At 45.5% G+C, this 20,293-nt stretch overlaps 1 protein-coding gene across 1 annotated transcript in view; it reads left to right on the top strand.

The window, feature by feature from the left end:
* Positions 1-234: 234 nt before the first annotated feature.
* The window catches only part of KLF7 (Kruppel-like factor 7 (ubiquitous)), a 62,239-nt gene continuing 42,180 nt past the window's right edge, over positions 235-20,293 (top strand). The window contains exon 1 of the mRNA XM_009876017.1: positions 235-336. Coding sequence (XP_009874319.1) covers positions 235-336 — 102 coding nt within the window. The remainder of the gene's footprint in view (positions 337-20,293) is intronic.

Consider the following 20,293-nt stretch of genomic DNA (forward strand, 5'->3'; position numbering starts at 1 on the left):
CTCTCGTCCGACTCGGCCCGGCCCCCGACCCTCGCCGTCCCTCTGCGCCGATTCTCTCTCTCTCCTCTTTTTTTTAAAGTGTGACTGAAACAAAACAAAGCCAAAGGGACGCTGGATCTATCATTGGTTGATTTTCCTCCTCCTTTTTTTTTTTTTATGATCAAAAACAACCCCCCCACCCGAGCAAACAAACACACACAAAAGCAGAAAGAAAGGGTCTTGCTCAGCAGCAGCATGGATGTCTTGGCTAGTTATAGTATATTCCAGGAACTCCAGCTTGTCCACGACACCGGCTACTTCTCAGCTTTGCCATCCTTGGAGGGAAACTGGCAGGAGGTGAATCATTTAAATTACTCCTGTAAATCTCTTTAGCGCAGACAGTCGATGCATTGAGGCTGCATTTCTGACTTTTGTTTTATTTTTGTTCTTTAATTCAGGGTTGGGCTTTTTTTTTGGTGTTTTGTTTTTTTCTTTTCTGCGTGGGTAGACCTTTAAATCTCTGTATTTTTTTTTGCCATGACAAACTGAGCAGTCCATTCAAATCTGTCTGCCTTCAGTCCTTTCTGAGCACGCCCGGCAGCACCTGAGATCCGGTGGCATTCTTTAGGGTTTTGTTTTTATAGTGACTACTGTTTTTATTTTATTTTTGTGCTTAGATTTTTTTTTCCCCCGTTCTTTTAAACAAGGCTGATCACTTCTAGCCAGTGCTGACAACTGGCAGCTGGTGGAAACGGAATAGATCATTCTTATTTTCAGGTAATTAGTATATGTCAATAAAAGCCATAGCTTAAATCAAAGATGGGGGGTGAGCAGGTGTGTGAAAGCACTAGCAAAAGCTTTTATGCTAAATTCTATAACTAGGGAGGTGACTTGTTTTTCTTTTTTTTTTTTTTAGAAGACGGGGAGAAACACACACTTCTTGCTGTATCTTAAAACAATGACGCCTAAGGCTGGTTCCAGTAAACCAGTGTGTTTTGAGGCACTGTAGGGTTACTATGCAGGCAGAATTAGGATAAAGATGGAAATCAAGTATTACAAATGCATTAAAATGATGACTGGCAGTGCGAATAAATAAGACCAAGGAGGAGAGTAGATTACAGAGAAAAGAGTTGTATAGTATGAACTATGAGCCCAAATTCATGGATCTATAAATAGTTATCAGCTGGGATACCGAGGAAAAAGGAAAGACAGGATTCCTTGTTATGGCAGGACATTGTGAGACAATCCAGTTTCTTGATGAGATTTTCTAGCAGAGGTGATACACCAGGCAAAATTCTGGAAACTGGTGTCTCTTTAAAAGAAAAAAAAATAAATCCGCTGGTGGGTAGGAATAGTGGAGTGTGGCTGGGATGACATGTGGTGCTAATGCAGCGCAGGGACCGTGGCACTATTGCTGTAAGAATAACGAGCTGCTGGATTTCATCTTGCCAGCATTCACCTTAATCTTGACTGGTGTAAGGGTAGCATGCGTTAGGTCTCCAATAAGTGACAGCTTGTGATGTTCATTTAATTTTTCCTTAGAGGTGGAGGGGGAGAAATGTGGATGGTAGAGTTTCAGGGGAACACTCGGGCTGTAGCATTGTCATCCAGCTGGACTGGGGCTGGATCTTTAAAGGTTTACCCTAGTAAAATTGTTTTGCCTATAGCTTTGTGTGTATATACGCACACGCACAAGAGGTTTAATGACAGCTATGGTGCGAACACATTCAGGATTTAATGTGCAAAATGACCGATCCAACTTTGCTTTATCCTCCGAGGGGGAGGGGATGTTTTTTGTTATTAATATTCAGCTCGCACATCCATGATGGTCACATCTGCTTTCCTTTTATATTTTTAACATGCTAATTAAACTGAAGAGGTTAATATAATTACATTAAAAAATAATTTCATAGCATCGTTGTTGCTGGATTGGTTGCATATTCAGTTGCATATTAGTAACAGTCCAGACAGTCCAAAGCGAGATAATCTGTTGACATAGCCAGCATGCTTTAGGCAGTACTGTGAGTGATACTCTTGTCTCCTGCTGCCTTCTTTTATGCATGGAAGAGCAGCAGTTTGTTTCATACATTATAATGTACTCACCCAGAGCCACTGTTACTATTGCAAAATTTAAACTCACACTCTCCTGGTTAAACCCCATTGATTCTCCACATTTGTTTGAAAAGAGAAGTTGTAAATAATTTTTAACATTTTCCCTTGTTTTCCCTCAAATCCCCCAACCAATGCCTGATGTTTTGATAAAACATCGTGTATTTACAGTTTGGTTTTATTCCCCTGTTGCTGCCTGGACTCTCCTTGCAAACAACGGGGAGCAAAACTGCTGTGTCGGTGGTAGGAGCCGCCGAAGGTGGCTGTACAGAGCATGCTGTCTCGCAAGCTTGGCAGACCCACTGACACAGAGACCCCAATTTCATTCTTCTGAATCGCTTGCAAAATGTAGCCATGTCTTGGGGTTTTATTTGTTTTAGGCAAACCATTGCATCTTTGAGGCAGATATGTGTGCGTGTGTGTGTGTTTCTAAAGGTGTCCCTTAAAGCTGTCAGGCTGCAGTTGAGACCCCTGAGGAAGAAAGCTGACAGGGCAGTTACGGATCCCTGCGGGAAGTATCGGGATTGGAAAGCAGCAGCTTTAATTTTGAGTGAAAATATTTGAGTGGGTCTTGCCTCTGTTTCCTTGAAGAGCTCTGGTGCCATACCTGAGCTCCACAAAGTCTCCAGAGCAGTGCTCTTCCCAGCAGCAAAGCAGCGCCCTGGGAGATTACTTCAATCTCTTAAGAGCAGGGAAGCGGTTGTGTGGGTCAACAGCTGGCTTCCTTATCATGGTGTGAGCTCCAATTGTTTTGTGATTAACAGCTACTTGTGCTTGATGTGGAGAGGTTAGTCCATGCCAGCTCCTGCTTCTAGAAGTGGTGTCTGCTGTGCTACTGTAAAAGGTGCCCTTGCCCCACTGAAAATCAGAGCGTGCCTTGGAGTGGAGGTGTTGACACAGCCCTGTCCTCCTTCCTGAGTCTGGACCACACTTTTGTAGCTGCTGGCTGAGGACTACACAGCTGGGGCAATTGCTCATATTTCCGATTGTGAAACACCCATCATTCACGGAGGGTACTGACAGCACAGGCAGGTTGCTAAATGCTTGCACGCAGTCAGCTGATCTCTCCCTTTTTTTCCTTCCCACTGCAAGAGAAATGTGAACAAGTTTGGTATCTGGGCTTTTGACGGTTAGTGCTGGATTTGAATGAGAGCAACGCAGCAGTATGTATGAAACAAACAGATGTTGTGTAGGAAGAGATTGTCACCTCTTGTGTAGGTTTCTTTTTTTTAGGGGGAAAAATGCAAACACAAAAACTCTCACTCTGCCCTGGACTTAGTTTACATTGTAAAAGTGGAAATACCTGAAGCGGAAGTTGGATCTGAATCCATGATGTGCTTCATGTTGTTTTAAAACACGTGTTGGGGAGAGAGGGCTTGGTTTTTAGGCAACAAAAGCTTTGCTTCACTCTGTGAGCTTTGGATGTACTCCTTCAGGGAAGACACATCGGAGGTCAGGAAGGTTTTCTCTTGGAGTGGAGATGTTGGGATCTGATGAGTAAGTCATAGCCCAGCTTCATCAGGAGAGAGAGAACTTTGTCTTTGTTTAGCTTTTCCGGCAGTGTTGAGCCGCCGCGGCACTGAGAGAGATTAAAGGAAGAGGTGGGCTCTGTGCATTGGAAAACGAGGCGTTCGCTGTACATCAGATGGTTGATATCTCAGTGCCTGTGTTTCTGCCTGGTGCTTCATCCTGCCTCTGATGGAACTGTCCTAGTTGCTCTCTGTCCTTGTGAGCTGACTCAGGACCTGGGTGGGGGGAGATGTCAGCACCTGCATGGTTGCTGTGATGCAGCGGGAGGACCTCTGGCCACATATGCCTTTGCTCGGGGGTAGCTGTCTGTTGTGGCATCCCCGAGATTGGAACCAGACTGCTGGGAAAGGCAGCACGAGGCCGAAGAGCGCCTCGTTACTCTGCAGAGGAAGGAAGTGGGTAGGAGGCTGTTTTTGAGGGAGGTGACTGTGAGGAGCGTAGCCTGTGCGGCTGCACGTGGTCCTGCTCTCAGCGTGCCAGGCTGCAAGGAGGGAGGGAGCAGTGCTGAGTATTGTGAAGGGCTGGGCATGGGGCTTCAGTCTGTTCTTCCTGCTGTGCGTTCACAATGTCATTTTGAGGGTCATTAAAGGATCGGAGTGCATAAGGCATCTTTTGTCTTCGGATATGTCCCTTCCTGGGGGGTAGCATTTCCAACCACTCCTATTATCCTTCTCCGTAGATGCTTTAGAGGACTCTGGACTCACCGTCCTTGTGTAGAGAAGGGGTCTGATCAGGAGACATTAGGGGGCTCTCTTCATGTTCTCTGTGGGCCATAGGGCAGCTTCTGGCACAGCATCTCCCGTAGCATCAGAACACGGGAGCACAAAGAGCAGGTAGATGCACAGCATCGCTGTGTATGTAGCTGATGCAGGTGTATAAATTCAAGCCAAACACCCTGGCTTATTCTAAAAGAGCCAGCCTTTCCCACATGTGTCATTGGGCGGAACAGGTCTAATTGGCTGGCAGAAGTGGAAGTAGCATTGTATCATTTGCCTGATAACTATTGCCAGGTAACATTTCCTTTTGCCTTGGCTGACCTGATTGCTCTCAGCTGCAGCAAACAATAATCCTTCCAAGGGAGATGCATGTTTCCTGTAAAGCATAAGATTCAAGGAACCCTTTGTTTGGCTCTTGACTCTGCCGTAGAGCCTTCTTTGCATATTTTTAATCAAGTCTTCAGGTCTCAGTTTCCCCCTTTCTGAAGTGACTCACAACAACAATGTTCAGGCATGGTCTTTGCGGGGCTAAGAGGCTGAGTTTTGACCCATTCTGGCAAAGTGCTTTGAGATCCCTGTGCTGTGTGAGAGCAGAGTATCCTGAAGTGACTAATCTAGCAGAACTCTTACATCTTAATGCTCACTTCTGTTTGGCAGACAGGGTAATTTTAAGGCCTATAGGAAAAATTTCCACTGCTACTGGAAAGGAATAAATCACACTGGAGAACATTCCTGCCTCCCCATTGTCTCCATTGTTCTAGTTTAATGGCATAGTTGGCTACTACATAAACTAAACCATCTCTTTTAATATTGCTATTTCATCTCAGTTCCAGTCACAGTGTAACACATTTCTTAAGTGCTTATAGTACATCATGCCTCTTGAGAATAACTCGCACAAATGGTTGACTTCCAAGAACAGCCACATGTGTAATGCAGTGTATTTCAGACTCTAAGCACTGGTCCATTTATACCTGCAGGCTCTCTGCTTGCTCCATGTGCTGAAAACATGCTCCTAACACCTTTCAGAAAGAGACAGAGAAAGAGAGGAAACACAAACTTGAAACTGCTGTCTCTATTGTTTCATTATTCCTTAATTACAGAATCTGTTGTTATAAGTGATTATTTCTTGACATTATGAAAGCGTAGAGCCCTGCAATCCATGTTACAGGTCTTAAATAGCTGATTATGTGTGTGACTTGAGTCAAGTGATTTTGAAATGAGGTAAATACCTTTAAGCAATGCACAATCATAATGTGGGTACTCAACTGGAAAATATTTTCTCTTATTTGTTTAGGATGGTTTAACCTCCCCTCCCCCAAGCCCACATTTTTCTGCATGTCCTGTTGAGTAGGCAATGCACAGTTTAGAGTAGGCTACATAAAAATCATGATGTGTAGCTAGTCTGCAATGTGGTACTTCCATGTGGAAAGTGCAGAAGGTCTTCAGTTGCGTGCCATAGTATCACACTTAAGCTCTCCAGGGTGGAGGCAAATAGTAGCCACCTGGACTACTGTGTTCAGCTTTGGGGCTTCCAGCATAAGAAAGATATGGACATGCTCAAGTGGGTCCAGAGGAGGGCCACAAAGATGGTCAGGGGGCTGGAGCATCTCTCCTGCAAGGACAGGCTGAGTGAGTTGGGGCTGTTCAGCCTGGAAGAGAGAAGACTCCGAGAAGACCTTATAGCGGCCTTCCAGTACTTAACGGGGGCTACAGGAAGGTGGGAAGGGACTCTTTATCAGGGAGTGTAGTGGTAGGACAAGGGGTAATGGTTTCAAACTGAAAGAGGGTAGATTTAGATTAGATATTGGGAAGAAATTCTTTTCTGTGAGGGTGCTCAGGCACTGGAACAGGTTGCCTGGGGAAGTTGTGGAAGCCCCTCCCCTGGAAGTGTCCAAGGCCAGCTTGGATGAGGCTTTGAGCAACCTGATCTAGTGGGAGATGTCCCTGCCCATGGCAGGGGGGTTGGAACTTAGATGATCTTTAAGGTCCTTTCCAAGACAAACTGTTCCATGATTCTGTCTTTTGTATATTGTCTTTTTTGAGGCCTTGACACTCCACTGAGAAACATCGAGTGTGATGTTTCTGCATTCTGCACTGGGAAACATGTTATAGGGAAGTGAGAAGGAAGCTGCTTCTGTTTCACTGTGTAGCTGCATATGAACAACCTTGATTGCAGTTGGCCATATAAAACAAAGGGGTTTTGCTCAGGGGCTGAGCAGCACTGGTGTTCAGCACCTTAATCAATGGGGTCACCATCTCTTACCAAGTTTATCACATTCTGCAGAGGAGGAGAAAAATTGTAGGCTTTTGATCATCATGCTCAAAACCTCGTTGCAGTTGGAGACAGTTTGCCTTTTTATTGATAAACCTGAATTCTGGAGAGTTAATAAAGGTGTTTTCAAGAATGATGCTGAGTCCCTCTTACTTTCCTTTGTTTCCCTGGACTCTCAAGTGCCTCCTGCCAGGGAAAGCTTCTCCTCCTCCCAAATTTTCCTGGGTAGAGGACAGGTTTGGAGTACAGATGTTGCACAAGTATATTCCCTGTCTTGATGCTGTTGTACTTGAAGCTCCCCCAGTTTTCTTCCATTGGCTTCAGTCTTGATCGGTGTTTTCAGTGTCTGAGTTTGGTATGCCCTTGGCCATGTCTCCTTCCAGCATTGCCACTTTGAGTTAAAGGATCATATGTCTGACTCCCAAGACATGGAGATTGTCTTTAAAGTCAAAGATTTTTATTTTGTAATTTGATGTTCTTTTTACTTTTCTTGCTGCTAAGCCACTGCAGAGTTCTTGTATTGTCATTTATTCTCAAAAGCAAAAAAAAAAAAAGGGGGGATTTCCAACACTTTCTTGATTGCAGCAGTGTTAAGAAAATGCCACTATTGCATCATTTTGAGAGCTGGCAGTACAGAGATAGGTGTATCCATCAGAAAAATCTCATGTATCACTGTGTTCTCCAGGCTGTATTTGCCATCCCTGCTCTGGCAGCAGCTGGTGAGGAAGGCTGCCTCGCCGCTCAGATTTTTAGGCTCCCTGTGAGAGCAGGGTTCATGCCTCATTTCACTTTTAGAAGTAAACCATTTCAGCCTTTATACTCCAAGGTAGTTAGACATCTTGAATTTAATAAGGACACCAAACCTTTGCTTCTCGATTCTTCAGTTACGAGTTGCCAGATCTTCTGTTCGACTGAGGTTGCCGCGAGGATTCCTCTTATGGGTTTGTGGTGCTCGGGCACAGTGGCTGGGGCAGGAGAGGGATGCCCTGGCCTGTGGGGAGATGGGCAACCGACCGGCCAAAATCCTGCCAAGCCAGCCGGCCCAAAGGCGGCCCCGCCAGGCGGCCAGTGCTGAAAGCGCAGGACAGCTCCCGTGCAGGGACCCTCCGTGGGGTGCAGCATCACCTCTCCGAAAAAAAAGAAAATAAGGATCCAAAAGGTAAGCTGAAATGCCCCTTCGCAGAGGTCTGTGTTGTCTGTGCGTAGCGCTAACTTGACCCTTTCTCTGGGGTTTTAAAAGGTGTTGGATTGAGTGTGGGAAGGTCAGGCAGGAAGGTGTGGAATTTCTTTTTTTGTTTTAAAGATTTAATATATCAACTCTGATATATATTAAGTTGCTCTAATACTCTTAATCCTTTTAAAGCAGGTACCCATCCTCTCTCTATTCTTACACATGAAGGATCCAGAGCATTTCTACTCAGTGCAACTGTGCATTCATTACATGTGTTGTTTGGAGAACTATTAAGATGCGTGCAGTATACTTTGCAATGTACACTAAGTCTGAGTCATTTACGCACAGACTGCGTATCACTGCGTGCTGAAGGTCCAGCAGGCATACTTAATTAAGTGTCATAATGGTTTTGAACATGGTGCTTATACGCCATGTTTCACATGTCCTAATCCTCTTGATTATTTCCCAGCATTGTGGACCCAAGTGCAAAGCTGGGGTTTAAATTATATGTGGTGGTCAGCAGCTTCTACTATGCAAGGGATGGAGAAGTAGGCAGTGACACAGGCGAGCTCGGGAGACAGCATGATTGATGGGGAAGGATGCGAAGGCGAAGGATGCTGGCTTGTGAAAGGCTTTTCTGAGACATTCCAATTAGTGTCTTGATTTACAAATCCTGCCCTTAAACCTGCAACCTCCCGAGGTCAGTTTTAAAGGGACGCTGGCATAAGGTTGACGTTTGACCGTGACAGACCCTTGTAAACCAATGTGTTCTGACAGAAACTGCAGTTAATGGAAGTATCTCCATCTCTGTAATTTTAAAAGCCCTGGAAGCAGGGTTTATGTTTTTTGGACAAGATCGTCTTGCCCACCTGCTGCCTTTGCAGCTCTTGTGCTGCAGCATTCTTTCTCTACAACTGAAGTGACTGGAAATCAAAGTGAAAATGATTGTTTGGATTGTGCGGTGAGGAAAAATGCATGTGGCATGACAAGTAAATTAGATTTAAAATATGCTTTCACTACTAATAGGCTACTATGCTGTTAGGCATTTGGTTTTAATCCTGACTCTAGTGGGCAAAGTTCACTTTCGAGCATAAGAACAGTTCTTGGGTTTGTAAACATTTGCAGTTTCTGCTGACTTGTCTGTGCTCCAGCCCAGGAGGGGAATCAGCATTGCGCTGAATTGCTTTGTTCTGGTGGGGGTGATGTAGGGGACTGCCTTTAATTGGCTGACTTTATTCTTCACCACGGCTGGAAGGAAAACAAAGCTTCCAGTGAGCAAAGGCCACGGTGCAAAATATTCAGTGAGTGGAAGAATAGAAGGATGAGAGATGCTCCTGTGTGCTTGCTTTTTAAACCCAGAATGGACATTGGCCACATCACAACGCTTCGGTGCGATGTTAGAGTCCCAGCTTTGAGTCGCTGCTTTGCTTGATTCAGATCTGCACTTCCAGATTACGTCTTGGATGTGTGAAATTTCAGGGGATGGCACAGTGCCTCCAAAACCAGTGTATCTGAATAAAACACTTTATATTGGGTAAAAATGTAATATTTTTTTTGGGAATGTTTAGTAGGAATGTTTCAATCAGTTCTGCTTTCTTGAAGTTTTCCTTAGGGTCTGGCCCTGGTTTTAGTGTGAGAGGCTTGGTTTGTCTAACATTTGGCTTTGTTGTCGATTTTAGCCTTCATTTCAGGGTTTGTGCCCCTAAAACTTGATTCATTTTTGCCAGCTATTAGCAATTAGTCTAGTAAAAGATATTCAGACTACCTGCATCCTGTGTCTCTCTTGCATCTGCAGGCACAACCCTACATGATGCAATAAGCAATATGTGGATACTTCTGGTCCCTAACCCGGGTGCCTGCTCTCGCCCTGCCTCTGGGCAAGGGTCTGGCAGGGCTTGTTGATGCACAAGAGTGGTGCAATCACATGTTTTTTGTTGGCTCTTCACAACTGCTGGTCACTCTTTTTCTCCTCTGCTCAGCTGCTGCTGGCGAAGTGCTGTGCCAGTTTGCGAGGAATTGGCGCATTCGCCCTCCCTTGGGACCTATGGCTTTCTGCTGGTCTGAGGTGCCCCACCTCTCAGGGTTGCAGGGTGAGATAACCAGAGCAGGGGCTTTGGTCTTTTCCATGGCTGCATGGTGGTTTAAAGAGTGCTAGCCCTGCAGGGCTTGCTGCCTGCTTCGAGCTGGTCAAAAGTACTAAATAATCCTGGTTTGGGATTTGTTGGGGTTTTTTCTTGCTTTTGGCCTCCGCTGTCAGCCTGGAAAATTTATGCTGCTCTGAAGAAAACATTCCACTCATCTGCAAGCTACTACAGCTGCTGCGTGAGTAATAAAGTATGGAAAGGAGGAAGGGAGAGGGGAGAAGAAAGATGGAGCTGGTGTTTCATATGGAAAGCATCAGGCCAGAAGTGGCTTTGTTTCCGACACGTGGACAGTGGAGAGGCTGCATTTGCTGCTCAATGGAAAATTGGTGCTAGTGAAAAGAAACCTCCAACCCAAGAGATTCTATGTGATTCTGTGATTAGTGACCAGATCAGATGGGGATGAACTTCGATGTCTCTCGCTTCATTTTTAAATTTGGCTGCATTTTAAAATAATAAAGGAGAAGCAGAGGGCACTGGACTGACTGATTTGAGGAAACAGCCACTTTGGGCAAAATAGCTCTTTTCTGTCTCCATCTGATGCTGCTGTCCCAGTTCACTCTGGTGGTGTCACAACCCTCCCCCAGCTGTTCATAAGCTGTGCCAGCACCTCAGAGTGATTGTGAACATCTGAAGATTGCTGTACATCAGGTTCTTAGCAAGGCTGTGTGTTCTTTCGGTTTGTTTTTTTTTCTTTCTGATCTTTCAGGATAGCGTAAAGTCATGTTTGTAGACTTTCCTGTGCAGTCAAGGAGAACAGGAGTTTGGTTTTGGTGCTGAGAAAGATGGTTCTGGTGTAACCAGAAGCCTCTGAGAGTTGGGGCTTAAAAAAACTTCTGAAAGAGCAGTGGGGGTTGCAGTCCAACAGTGAGAGTAAGGGGTGTTTCTGTCCGATCAGACCAGACAAAGCAAGTTTTGGTGGTCTCCAATATCTTGGAAGAAAAGGCAGGCTGCTGTAAGTGCTGACGTGACCCAGTGAAAGAGCTTGTAAAGTGCTTCTCTTGCAGATTTGAGAATTTCAAGGTAAGTGGATGTCACCTGGAGTAGTTTTCTACTGCTTACTGGAGGAAAGCAGCATAGAGTTCTCTTACTGGCACACTCCTTAGCTCTCCTGTATTTTTAAAATGAAATGAAGATTGTATGAAGGTGTTCACTTGAATCGGTGCCGCAGGAGGTGGGCTGATTTGAGCGTTAAAGAAGATGATGTGGGGCCTTGTTCTGCCCGGTTTGCCTGCCTCCAGGACAGCCTGGTCTGATGGCACCATGCTGTACTTCTGAGCCGGCTGCAGAGCTCATGCTCTTTCTTCAGGCAGCCCTGATTTTCTGCTCACTTAAGACAGTTTTGTGTTTTTTTGAGAGTGACTCCTTTATTAATGTTTCTTGGATGCTTTCAAATGAGTTTTAAGGTACTCAGATTAAAGGTACTCAGTTACTGAGTGTGCTTAGCTCATCCTGGGTTCTTTGAGCTTTCGTGGTTTGTTTAAAATATGAATAAGCCCCAGTTGTTTGAAGGTGAACAGAAGAGTGCCAGTGCAGGGTTACTTTCTGGTGTGAAGGACTTGGTAAACAGGTGACTTCCCAGCATAGTTTCTCAGTACTGAGAATACCAGTAGGTGCACAGAGCCCTACAAAGGCTGCATTGGGATTTCTTTTCCTGGTATTAGAAAGTCACGTTACATTTCTTTGAAGAGCACATGTGAAGGAGAGCAGGGGAAGCAAGGCATGCGTGGTTTCTTACTCGCAAATACCTCCAGCGCATGTGACTTTTAGAAAATGCTGAATACTGGTCTTCCAGGTCCTGATTGCCTGTTGAGCTGGACGCTGAGTGGATGCCCTGGGTTGAAGGCTCCTCCTCACTGGGACTGTCTCACATGGATTAGCTTCGTGCAGCGAGAGCTGCGCCAGCAGCAAGGCCTTGTAATTCAGTCAGTGTTTTGTTTGAACAAGCCGCATCTCTGGTCAGATGTCGTTGCACTATGGTATAAGATGGGAATTTCTGTCTCCTTTCCATTTCTTTATGTTTCAGTGGAAAAGGTCAAGGAAACCTTTGAAATTCAGTTCTGAATGCTTTTTCTCTTTGTAAATGAGAAGAATAGTACCTACATCACATTGGGGATTTCGGATCAGTCAGTGAGTCAGATCCTGGGCTGATGCAAACTGATGCAGATCTGCCAAAGTCCTAGTGGCGATATGCGGATTTACACTGGCCCAGTGTCCACAAAGTCACTTGACACCTTGGAGGAGAATGGTCTATACAAATCCTAGGTCGTGTCAGGATGTGGAATAAATATCAGGAAGGGGGGAGAAAAGAGCACACCCATTTTAATGATTTGATTAAAACAATATTGCTGCTCCATGGCTCTCATAAATGTATTTCCGCTGGTGTCCCGGCGAGGAGATATCATCAAGTACCATAATGAGAGAGTACATTTTTTAAAATGTTGCACAATAGGCCACTAAGTTCTGCTCTAACTATATTGGCTTATTTCTGTTTTATAGTGAGTGTGGCCTTAGGCATCCTATAAATACCACTTCTCCCTCCACCTTCAGCTAATAAATAATCAAAACTGCACCGGAAAGAAATTTTCTTTCCATGAAAGAGTGGGAGGTCCTGAGCTGCCGTCAACAAAGGATATAGCATGATTTGTTTTCTTTGGTTTTTTGAATGAAGAAAATGTGGGGGTGGGAAGGAATGAGAAGATGTTTCTAAGCGCTGAATGTGCTCTCCCCAGCACTGGAAGGTAGGATGATGCCTGGTGTGGGTATAGCTTCCCCCAGGACAGTAATACCCATCTGTGAAATGAAGACAGATGAGAGAGGTTTCTGAACAGTCTCGGTGCATGGAAAGAAGGAAGGATCCCATTCTGATTTACCCTGGGGCTTTCATATCCAGTAGTGGAAACCAACCTGAAAGTGGGTGTAAATGAGTGTCTAAAGGAGCCCTTTGTGTAATTCAGTGGGCTATGTTGTCCTGGGGTCAGACTAAATTATCAGAATGGCCCTTTTTGACCTTAAAATCTACTTCTGTAAGTAAGTTCTCTTTGAGACCTTTTTGCTCTGTTTTAATGATATCAAAAAGCTGTAGTGTAAATGGGAATCATGTGCACATATGGGTGATCAGACACGTTTCATTTTGAGAATCCATCACATGTGTGTTGCGTGTCAGGCTGGAAATGTGTCTCGGAGGAGAGACCAAGTTTGTGGAAGTAGGGGCTTCCTCCTGCACTGATTAGAATCAAAAGTGAGTCTGTGTCGTGTCGTGTCATATGTCATGTCATGTCATGTCATGTCATGTCGAGGGTGTGGGGCCGCATTCTGACTGCAGCTTGGCCTCAAAGGTTAGAGAAGGGTCAGGGAAGACCTTGTGCTAAGCAGAGGGGTCTTATGGGCTAATTTTGAAGGCAAGTGAGGTTCAAGAGCAGGGTGCACATGATGAAAAGGCTTTTGTGGCCACTGCCTTCATGCAGCAGCAATGAACAGATCTGGTCCAGAAACAAATACACTCAGAAGTCAGCACTGTTAGATCATGAAATCCTTCTGCCCAGGAGACATTTCTCATTGTATGCCTCAGTGGTGTTTTCCAGTCTTATTTGAAATCCATCTAGCGTGAGGCCTTGCTTTCCTTGGAAGCATGTGCTTAAAACCTAATTCAGAGGAGAAATGTCTAACAGGCTGTTCTCTCTCCTACCTGAGTCCAATTTCTCCCCCTCCCATATTCTCTCTTTTAGCAATGAGCAAGTCCATTGCTTTGTTTGGATTCACCCTGTTTGTGGCTGCAGGATCTGTGACACTTTTACCCGTCTTTATCTGTATTAACTCTTTCAAGGACTTTTATCTAAAAGTGAAATGAAACCCCTGCTCATTGACTGGATATTATGACACAGGCTGTGGAACAGACATGATAAATAGTAATAAATGTGCATGTCCCTTTTAGTTTCGTCATACATTCCTTTCTGTGTTCCTTCCAGTTTTCCTGTATATCAGATGCTATACTGGTCTTCTCTGTGTCTTTTCTGTTCTAGGCCTCTTTTCAGCATTACTGTATCTCTGCTTTGTATTGAGCATGCATGTTGTGTTGCATTTATTTGTCTTTTTCCAAATTCAATCTCAAAGATACATTTCCTGCCCCTGCTTGGCTTTCTTTAAATGTTGCCTCTGCTGGCATCACAGAAATATTTAGCATTTCCTCCTTAAGTCCTTTTCCCTGCTTTTCTTCACAGTGAAAGCTTTTTATCAGTTTCCTTAGTTTTCCGATCTGTTTTTATTAAAGCACGTTTTTATAGTGAGGGCTGTCAAATTACGCCTGATTTTTGTTTGCTTGTTTAATGAAACAGATCAGATTTTGAATGGGATAAAGTCAAATTGTGACTGGTGACTTGATGGTAGCTGGTTCCAAGTACTGGCTGTTGACAGTTGTGGGAGATCTTAGTATTTTGAAGAGCCTATAAACACAAATACAACCGTGGGGCTGAAAATCACATGGTAGTATTCTTATTGGGAAGAGCAGGGCTGCTGTGATGTGCTGCCCTTTGTTCAGGAAATGGTATCTGCAAGTTGGTGAGTCCCCTCTGCCACCACTCACTGGGGTGGGTGGCCATGGTGGCCTTGAGCAGGGTGGCTCCTTGCAGCCCTGGCCCCGACGCCTTGAAGGAGTTTTTGCCAAAGCCACCAGCGTACGGCGAAGGAGCCAGCCCGAGCCCTGGGGAGCGTTAGCAGCTCTGGGCTGCTCCTTGGTTTGGGCTCTGGACCTTCCCGCGGTGTTTGCATGCTGTGTTGCTTCCAACCACCTCCGCTCCTTTGAGTCAGCCTGGGCTGCGTATGTGGCAAAGGAATATTTTCCTGGTGTTTCAGAAGGTGGATGATTCCCTTTCCTTCCTGTGCAGAAGGAAAGCTGCCCGCCTCATGCAGGGACTGCTGGGGTTGTAACAAAACAGTAGGGCCTTGGCACATAGCACTGAGGTACGCAGCTGGCTGTGGGCAGTTGGGCTCTGCTCAGTTTTTGTTGGTTCTGCCTCGGTGAAAACTTCTCACAGGAACTGTCATCTTTCACCCCTTTTATCCACCAAGCTCTGAAGCTGTGAGTATCCGTGAGGGGATTTTGTGTGCAACATGAGGACTGTAAAGAAATAGTTCCTAAACCATGTGCTGTTGCTAATGATCCTGCAGAAAAGACATGATCCTGTGAAAAGACAAATGTTTCAACAGGAATTAAAGACTGAAAACAAAGAATGGATGTGCTACAGTGAGGCACCGCATGGCACCATCCTTATGACTTGATGGTGATTGCACTGGTCTACATCCTGGTCTACATTCTTCCATCTAATGACTTCCTGGAAAAGTTGAAAACAGAGAGGTATGCAGAAAATTCACCATTTGTCAAGATGTTAACCAGTACAAAAGTCAAAATTCAGAAATAAAATATGAATGAGAAAACTGTGGGACAGCAGTACTCTCTGTGCCTACCTCAGTACTCTCTGTTCCTACCTCTGTTTCATTACCAGGGACCATGCTAGCAAATTTGTGCAGTCTGGAGCAGCAAAAGTCCTCGGCAGTACCCTGATAAGTCAGAGGACCTGACACCTACAAGTCTTGGAAGCAAAACTTGCAAGTTGCCTTTCTGAAGCTCACATTTTCCAAGAGCAATGGCAGAGCTGTTTCAGCAAAGAAAAATAGGTACCCTTTCATCTGAGACCCAGAGGTTTGGAGCATTCAGTCATCTGTTTGATTTGATGGCTGGGCTTTGAACAGATAAGATGCTTCACAGCCATTGCCCTCAGAAAGCAGGGAAGCTGTAGCGTGCCCATTTTACAGACTGGGAAACTGGGACACCCAAGAGCTTGGTTGTTGGACAGAGGAAGTCAAGAGCAGAGATTGAAAAGCATACCAGCTCCCTGATCTCCATTTTAATTAAATTCTTTCTGCAATTGTCTTCCCTGGCAGTTTAACTAGTGGAATGTGGTCTAGTGGAGGAATTTTTGGCTGCAAACTCAATAGGAATATTTTTCTGGGCCAGATCCTTGCTTGGTGTAAATTGACTCCACTAGCTATGATTGCGATGCTAACGATTTACTCCTCCTGAGAATCTGGCCCTGGTTTGCAGACAGTGGGCAGTGTCATATAATTCGTTCTTTTTAATTTTAGTCTGTCTAGACACTTTTGCAGCACCCTTTTTTGGGAGGACTTTGTGCCAGCAGCTCTGGAGCAGCACCACACTTCTCTGGTGAGAAGCAGTTAGCAGACACAGTGTGGAGGTGGCCTGGTGTGCTGAATATCAGCATTTCACCTCTCTGGTGCAGAGTTTGGCTTTGATAGTCTCAGTGTATTTTGGTGGAGAGATGACAGAAGGTATTCATGGTAGGATTTCTTCCCTGTGGAGGGGGAGTGAGTCTGTCGATTTCCCCATTTTTGACAATGTGTGGCCCCAGGTGAGTGCTGGAAGAAGATGACTGGTGCCAAGGCAGCGTTTCTGTAGTAGTTTTTCTTTCCAGCAATGAATGATGATACACCTCTTTGTGGGTAAGAAGGTGTTTCTCCTAGTTTTAAAGGCCATTTGCTGGTCTTGTGTTTATTATTGCAGTCAGCCCTTCCTCCCATGCTGCTAGCATTTACCACTCAGCCTTTAGCTTCTCTGCTATGTTTTCTCCCACATGGAGTCACCTGGCATAGGAGTGGTACCTCTCTAGCCACTTTCAAACTCGTCACGAGGCACACGCAGAACCTAGTTTTTACAAAATCCTCAGGTTTGCTTGCCGTGGCTGAGCAGGTGATTAGCTAGGACTGGTTTTCTTCCTCTTCCATTCTGTTGCCAGTTTCCAGGTTACTCACCAGGATTGGCTGTAACTGGGTTTGTCAAGAGCCGAGCGCGGAAAGACTGTGACTAGAGCTGGGGCTCCGGAGTAGCCGTGATACATACCCTTTTACTACCGTTACTTCTGCTTGAATCCAAACACATTTAAAGCCCAAGCCTCCTCATCACCGTACAAAATTTGCTGATCATAAAATCCTACCTGCTATTGTTAACCACCTACCTTTATGTGTCTGTGTCCAGCCCCTAAAGGGAAGGGTCTTCATGGCTGCAGAAAAAAAGCTGAAGATAGGGATACTCAAGTCATTAAAACAAAAATTTCTCTTTGAGAAAACCGTAAAGCACACCCTATTTCTAGGATTCCACCTGAGCTTGATCAATAACTAATGAAGCAGAGCTCTCCTAAAAAAAGCAGCTTGCATAGAAATGGGTAAGAGATTCTTTGTGCAGTCTTAATGATTTTGAGAGCGACGTTTCCCCTGTGAATTGCTGTAGGAGTTTGTGCCCCTTCCCCCACACTCAGCAAAGGCAAGAACATGTGACTATCCTCATGTAAGGTAGCACAGTGTTAATAATGCTGCTGTATTGATCAAATTGGGCTGCTTTGTCACCGGGGACATCTGGGAGGATTTATTCTGACTCCTGAGGCTTTTCCTCCTAAAGTGCATTTTCCAGTCCTTTCACTAAGCAAACCGTGGGTTGTGCTTTTTGTCTTAGCCTGCAGGAGCAGCGCTTTCAAAAGATTTCGTGGTGTCCCACCATCCGCTGCCTCTATCATTTCTTTTCTCAGGGCTCCCACCTCACTCCCACTCAGAGCTGGATGTGTCCCAAGTTCAAAAATGTGTTGCGGCGAGACCCAGTTGTTTGCCCTTGGCGAGCGCCTGGAGGAGCAGCCGCTGGCTGCTGGAATGTGGATAAACACAGGGTGACGGGAACAGGAGAGGCTTCCTCTTTGCTTAGAAAGTGAGCAAAACATTGGTAAGAAAGCAGCGTAGAAGGAAAAACATGTGCAGGGTGGTTTCGCTACCCCCCCCAGCCCCTGGCTGATATTGGTGACCTTGTTACAAAGATCAGTCTGCTTCAGAGACTGCATGTGGTCATTTCTAAGCGTAGGGAGAAACCAAATGTGGCTTTTATTTTTTTCTGTCTGATAAATTGCCAATTGCAGGTTTTACTTACAGAACACTCTGAGTAGTCTGAGAAGAACACCGTCACCTTGATATTATATTTATGAGTAAAAATGGTATGAGGCAAAGAAAGCTCTTAGCTCACGTGTAAAGAAGGCTTCTAATGCAGTTTTTGCTTCCAGGAACGCACCATTACTCCTGGCAGGGAAAGGACACATTAGCAGGCTTGACAGGAGAACTGAAATGCCCAGGGGCACTCAGGGGTGTGCAAGGGCAATTTAACATCATGCTTCTTTGACAGGTGTCCTGAGCTCAGTGGTGGGACATCTGCAGCACAGGAAAGGGTTAGAGATGTTTGAAATGGAGGAAATCCCCAGCACCTTGCTTTGGTGCTGGTGGGAGCATCTCTGAGGCTCTGTGAGCAGAGCCCACATGTTCAGAAGTGCTGCAATGTAGGCCGTGGGGGCTCAGAGTGGCAACCGAGTCACAAGTCATGCCAGGAAAATTGTGTCCTAAATGTGTAGGCTGCCTGTAGTGCCAGCAGTAGCTAGGGAGGCACGGTTTGAGTGCATTTCTGAGTCCCAGTTTCTGGACTGCTGGGCCTGAAGCAGATCCCCCCAGCAGCCCTGGCCACCGCAAGGCGTTTTGGCTCTCATTTCAGCTCTGATATCATGCGAGCACTTGGGAAGCACAACTGCTTGGGAAACGCAACCGCTTGGGAAATGGAGCCGGCTGGAGGCGAAGCAGCAAAGTGCTCCCAGGAATGTTCCTGCGAAGCAGAGACTCAGCCTGTGGTCTCTCACGTGGCTCCTCCTCTGCCAGCATAAAGGTTACCTTTGTATGTTTATAACCAAAATAAAATTGCAGCTCCTGAAAGCTATAATTTCTACTTAGGGAAACATAATGTTTGTGTTTAGCTGTTGTAAGGATTGTACCAAAGCGTGGTGACAGGGGTCTGAAGTGTTTAGAATGACGATAGCTGGCAACAGACTCTGCCTTTGGGGCAACTGAAAATGGATTCAGTTAAGTAGTATCGGTAATAAACAAAATGCTGAGGAGGGCTGGTAGTACGGTGAGGAAGAGGACTCCCCTCCTGCAGCAGGAGAGGCTATCCTTCCTCAGTTCCTGTTCTTCCCCTTCCCACAAACCAAGCCAAGAGAGCTGGGCTGCGGTCATCCAAACCGTGACATTGGAGACTTCCATCCGATCTCAGAAAAACAATAGAGGGAAGGAGTGGTGTACAGCCAAGCCACAAAGGCAGGCTTATCTCGGGAGATGCTATATAAGCTTAAATACAGTGGAAAAGGGAAATAGGGGAAAATAGGACACTTAAGGTAAACTAACTACATTTTGTAAATGTCGGAATTGGAAATATGCCAGATAACATGTCCGCTGTTGAGATGATAATGGCTGCAATATGCTTCCTCTTTTCCTTGTTGGTGAGTGGGTTTTGTTTGTTTCCTTTCTGGAGGGTGGTGAGGGACCACAGTTCCCTGCAGTGCACATTCCATAGGGAGCTGAGGCTGTCTCTGGCAGTTCAATGGATAAGGCTGTAGCGCCGTGAACGTGGCATCTTCCAATTCCTGGCAGCATCATTTGGGCCTTTTTGTCTTAGAGAAAGACTCAGTGTCGAGTTTCATTTGGTTTACTCAAGCAGGATGCTTAGGAATGGGGCCAGAAAGCCGAAGGCCTCATGGAGATCTCAGCAGCATGAGTGCAGGCAGGAGGGATACCAAAGTCTTTGCCTTTGATACCATCTCTTTATGGTGGTGCTCAGTGTTGTGTTCAGTGATGTACCTGGAATTTATTTGGGAACCCTCCTAATTAATTTTAGGAAGAAAGGTGCCAACATAACCTTGAGGCAGGGTCTCATGGATTTGCACAGTAGCCTCCAATACATTGCCAGGCATATATTGCCAGGAAAAACAGGTTTAAGAGAGAGCATGAAAAGGGACAGTGACTTGCCTTGACTTGGCTCCTGTCTGAGAAAAGAGTTTTGTTGAGGAGATGCTGTGTGAAGAAGCAAGGGAAGGAGGGGGTGCTTGTAGAGGAAGAGAGGCTGAAAAGAAGACCTTCTCTATAGTCCTGGAGTCAGACAGGTTTCTTAGCAGGGCTCTAAGTCCCATCCTATCCTCTACTTCCTTCAGGAAAAGTAGAGCTTCTCCTGACGTCTGTTTTTGCTGATGTTTCATCACAGCAGCCAGCCTCAGCTGTTCACCAGCCTGCTTAGGGTAACAAAGTTCCACTCTTTGGGCCATTCTGCATTGCAGTCTCTGCAGACTTGAGAGTCTACAGGTACCCATACCCGGCATTTCTGTGAAGGCATGTCATGATGGTGTATTGTATGGTTAACTTCTCTAACAAAAGACAGTTTTGTGCATAGAAACATCCTGAATGGTGGTGGCTGCTGGGATGCTGGGCAGTCATCGTATCTTCCAGGAAT

This window comes from Apaloderma vittatum, unplaced genomic scaffold, assembly GCF_000703405.1.
Source record: "Apaloderma vittatum isolate BGI_N311 unplaced genomic scaffold, ASM70340v1 scaffold16679, whole genome shotgun sequence".
Taxonomy (NCBI): Eukaryota; Metazoa; Chordata; class Aves; order Trogoniformes; family Trogonidae; genus Apaloderma; species Apaloderma vittatum.